Below are 4308 nucleotides of genomic sequence, written 5' to 3'. Positions count from 1 at the left end.
CAAGGAGGTCTGGGGATCCTGTCTTCTCGGCGCATGAACATTGCTCTCCTGACCCATTGGCTCCGGCGTATCGCCAATGGGGAGGGCAGCCTCTGGCTCATCATCATCCAAAATAAGTACCTTCGGGGCCAACCTTTAGCTTTCTGCCAACGCTCGGGTGGATCCCAGTTCTGGCAAGCGGTGGTCCAGCTTCTACTCGTGCTCCGTATTGGCACGTCTCTCTCTGTGGGCTCCGGGTCCTCGACCCTGTTTTGGTTCGACCGCTGGCTAGGAGACTCCCCCCTGACTGTCCGCTTCCTGGGCTTATTTGCCATTGCGGCTGACCCCCGAATCTCCATCGAGATGGCCCTTATTGACTTAGGGCGTCTCGCCTTCCGGCGCCCCTTTGGCCCCCTTGAGGTATGAGTGGGACTCTCTTCTCCAGGACATAGCTCTCCTGCCGATAGACGTTGAGGGCGCCCCTGACTCCATCTCTTGGCGTCTGGAGCCCTCCGACCGCTTCTCCACGAAATCTCTTTATGCGGCCACTGCCCCTTCGTTGGCCCCTAAGCCCTATAGCTTGATCTGGGACATTCGCCTTCCCCTCAAGATCAGGATTTTCCTGTGGCAGTGGATCCGGGGACGCCTCCCCTCTGGGGTTGAAGTCCGCAAGCGCAATGGCCCAGGCGACAGGATGTGTCCCTTGTGCGCCACGGTGGAGGACTCGAACTACATATTATTTTCCTGCTCCACAGCCCAGTTCCTGTGGTCCTGCTTTCGTGATACGGTCAGCGGACAATGGTGCAACACCAACTTCCCCGACCTCCTGGCTGAGATCCACGCCCCCCCCCTCGTTGCCGCCATATTAGATGGTTGTACATTGGGGTCCTCGCCTGGACGCTTTGAAAGATTCGCAACAAACTTGTTATTCAGAAAGTGCCTCTTCGACGGGCGACTGACACGATCTTCAAAATGTGTGGCTATTTGCAGCTATGGCGGCCGCTTAGCTGCCCTCAGGACCGGGACGTCATCAACACCCTCCTTGCCGACCTTCGATCGATGGCCTTCCGCGTGGCACCTCCGCTTCCGCCTCCTCCGCCGGAGCCTGATTAGGCTTATTGCTCGTGTTGCGGTGTCTGTGTGTGTTCTTTATTTCTAGGGCTTGTTGAGTTGTGCCCTCAGCATTAACCCTCCTGTACTTTATTTGTGTGTGAGACTTATGTGTGTGAATCTTGTTGGATGTTTGGCTCGGGCGGTTTGCTTTATAATATAAAACGGGGCGAAAGCTTTTTTCGGTAAAATCAAACGCTCCCTACATTTTGATTTGAGGAGTAAGTATTCACTATTTAATGATGATTTAGGCTTGGGCGCTTGCAGTTTGATTTGTGGCCGCCGCTTCTCACCCCGGCCGGCCGCTTTTGCCCTTTTGAGCAAATCAGACGAGGACGAGGCTGGGATTCGGAGAGGACAAGACGCGGGCAAGATTTGACTTGGGAGCGCCTAAAGTAGCTCAGAGTAGCTTAATCGGACGGGCACCTCCTCGGCCCCGCGAAACACGGCACTGCAGGTGCAGGCAGCTCCAGCTCCCGCTGATCTCATCTGCCTCCTCTCGCCCACGGTCAACACCCATGGCATGGCGCGCGCCTATATTAAACCCATCCGTACTCCTCCATCTCTCCAAATCCCACAAGAGCAAAGCAAACTTGTCCCCCCAGCTCTTCTCTTGCCTTCTCCGATCGATCAACAGCAGCCAAGCACTAGCTAGCCGTGCGCAGGGATGGCTCGCCAAGGCATGGTCACGGCGCTGCTGCTGGTGGTCCTCGCCGCCGGCTGCTGCGCGTCGGCGGGCGCCGTGGCGTACCTCTCCAAGCTGCCGGTGACACTTGAAGTCACCGCCTCCCCCAGTCCCGGCCAAGGTACGTCCGTCGTACCGTCGTATATGCTTCCTTGTTTGGCTCCGCATGTGAGAAAATGTTTCCGCTGTTTGCTATAGCAACGTCATAGATTGGCATATCCATGTATGCAACAAGTTAATCGGCCTTGTCGCATGCCATTCCAAATATGCCAAGGTCAGCTGGCTTGCCGGCCAGTAGAAGAATCTTCGAAGTAGATGCTCAATTTTATTAAGAGAACTTATACAGGGAATTTTGTTTGCGCCTCTTCATTTCCTTCATCGTAACAAAAGTGACTAACTTTAACTGATCCTTGACCAGTTCTTCACGCCGGCGAGGACGTGATCACGGTGACGTGGGCCTTGAACGCGAGCCAGCCGGCCGGCAAGGACGCCGACTACAAGAACGTGAAGGTGAGCCTCTGCTACGCACCGGTGAGCCAGAAGGAGCGTGAGTGGCGCAAGACCCACGACGACCTCAAGAAGGACAAGACCTGCCAGTTCAAGGTCACCCAGCAGGCCTACCCCGGCACCGGCAAGGTCGAGTACCGCGTCGCCCTCGACATCCCCACCGCCACCTACTACGTGCGCGCCTACGCGCTCGACGCCTCCGGCACGCAGGTCGCCTACGGCCAGACCGCGCCCGCCTCCGCCTTCAACGTCGTCAGCATCACCGGCGTCACCACCTCCATCAAGGTCGCCGCCGGCGTCTTCTCCGCCTTCTCCGTCGCCTCCCTCGCCTTCTTCTTCTTCATTGAGAAACGCAAGAAGAACAACTAGACGTGGAGATCGCAACCGTGGCAATGTTTGTTGGCTTTCTCCGGCCGGTCGTTTGTTCTCCATATGTAACAAAGTATCAGTACGGAATAGCACGTACGTACGGCACAAACTGTACGGACAAATGTTGGGGTGCATACCTCCTTTTTGTTGTGAGCGTGTAATGACTATGAATGAAATAATTTGATTTCAGGCAGTACATATGAAGCAACTTGGTTGTTTGAAGTTTGTATGTCCTGCGTTTGTGTGTGTCCTCCGTGTTGCTTTCATGGGATAGGAATAGAATAGTAGCGGCCGGTGCAATCACAGGCTCACAGCTGATATAAAATGGATAGGAATAGGGTAGTAGCGGTGCAATCGCAGCTGATATAAAATGGCTATTACTAACTCCTTTTCTCAAACAAAACAAAAAGTTGTTTCGGCGCTCATTTCAAACGAAAAGGTACGCCCTGTTTGGGCAGTCATTTCAAACAAGAAAAGTTGGAGTCGGAAAAAGAAAGAGACCATCCAATATTCTTCGTTAGATGCTCACTGTACAAGACTTAAGTTGGTCGGCGTTTGCACTAAGGCATGTGTGTCAATTTAGAAAGCATGTGCATGAGGCTTTCAAAAAGCAAGCATGACCCAGGAACAAAATGGACAAGCGTGTCATGTAGCTAGATACGACCAAATGCACTCTTCGCTACGAAAATCTGATCATCACAGGGGGGGAGTTGGTTTGAGTTTACACAGCAAGCATGACAGCAACAAGTATCTATCTAATCTGTATACATCTCAGAGTCAACTTTGTAGACAAGTGCACGTATCAATCTGATATGATACTCCTTCAGGCGTCACGGAAGGCCAAGAGACGACTAAGTACATTGCACTGTTGGGTAGCGGCTGGGAGGGACAGCAAGGAGCAACCACCCGATAATTTATTCAGCTTCACATGGAGACGGAGGGGGTACTCCACCAGGCTGAATGAACAATGTCAACTCTTCGGAATTATGTCGCTCTAAACTTTTGACATCTTATAAATTGTATACAGTACCTTTGAAAGCGATTCACTTTGGCAAACAAGCTTATGTTTTCCTTTCAAGATGTTTCCAGGAAGGCACCTTTTGGCACATGTAAAACCAACTGAAGAACCAATCGTCTTTATATTCACCCGTGCACATGAGGTGTCCCAAGGGCCAAGGGGCGTGACTGTATGACTCGTACGAGTGCTTATCATCTAGTGCTACTTGTTTACGTGAGAGTAAGTACTTATCCTCTACTATATTGTTTATAGAAAATTAACTATTGCTTGCCAATCAACACAAGGAACCCTCTGTTAGTAAGCGGGGGAGAACTGCTCGCCCGGCGTCGCTCTCGCGAGCGGCGTCGGGCGAACCCTTGCCTCAACTCCACGGCCGCCTCCTCCAACCTCCCTTCCCCTGCCGCCGCCGGAGGGCGCCGTCAGGAGAAGTCCGTGGGCGTCGGCGGCGGCGGGGTTCTCTTCCCCTCCCGGTGTGTGGCGGCAGCGCAAGATGCGGCAGCGCGGCGGGGGCGTGACGCTGGTGCGGGGCGTGGCGGCGGCGGGGCTCTCGGCCGTGCGGTGCGGGCGGGCATCCAGGCCGTGGTGGCTGCACGGTGCAAGGCCATGGCGTGGCGGCGGGTCGGGGCTGGCGCAGGGGCGG

The 4308-nt window shown here is 54.2% G+C and overlaps 1 protein-coding gene across 1 annotated transcript; it reads left to right on the top strand.

Annotated features, from left to right (window-relative positions):
• The first annotated feature begins 1650 nt into the window (after positions 1-1650).
• Positions 1651-2846, top strand: LOC125517592 (putative high-affinity nitrate transporter-activating protein 2.2). Its single transcript, XM_048682798.2, has 2 exons — positions 1651-1895; positions 2193-2846. The coding sequence occupies exons 1-2, from the start codon at positions 1757-1759 to the stop codon at positions 2648-2650; spliced, it is 597 nt and encodes a 198-aa protein (XP_048538755.1). The 5' UTR covers positions 1651-1756; the 3' UTR covers positions 2651-2846.
• Positions 2847-4308: the final 1462 nt, after the last annotated feature.

Source organism: Triticum urartu, chromosome 6A, assembly GCF_056163025.1.
Source record: "Triticum urartu cultivar PI428250 chromosome 6A, HENAU_Tu73, whole genome shotgun sequence".
Lineage (NCBI taxonomy): Eukaryota > Viridiplantae > Streptophyta > Magnoliopsida > Poales > Poaceae > Triticum > Triticum urartu.
Note: the sequence above shows the minus strand (reverse complement) of the source record. Positions and strands in the feature narration are given on the sequence as shown.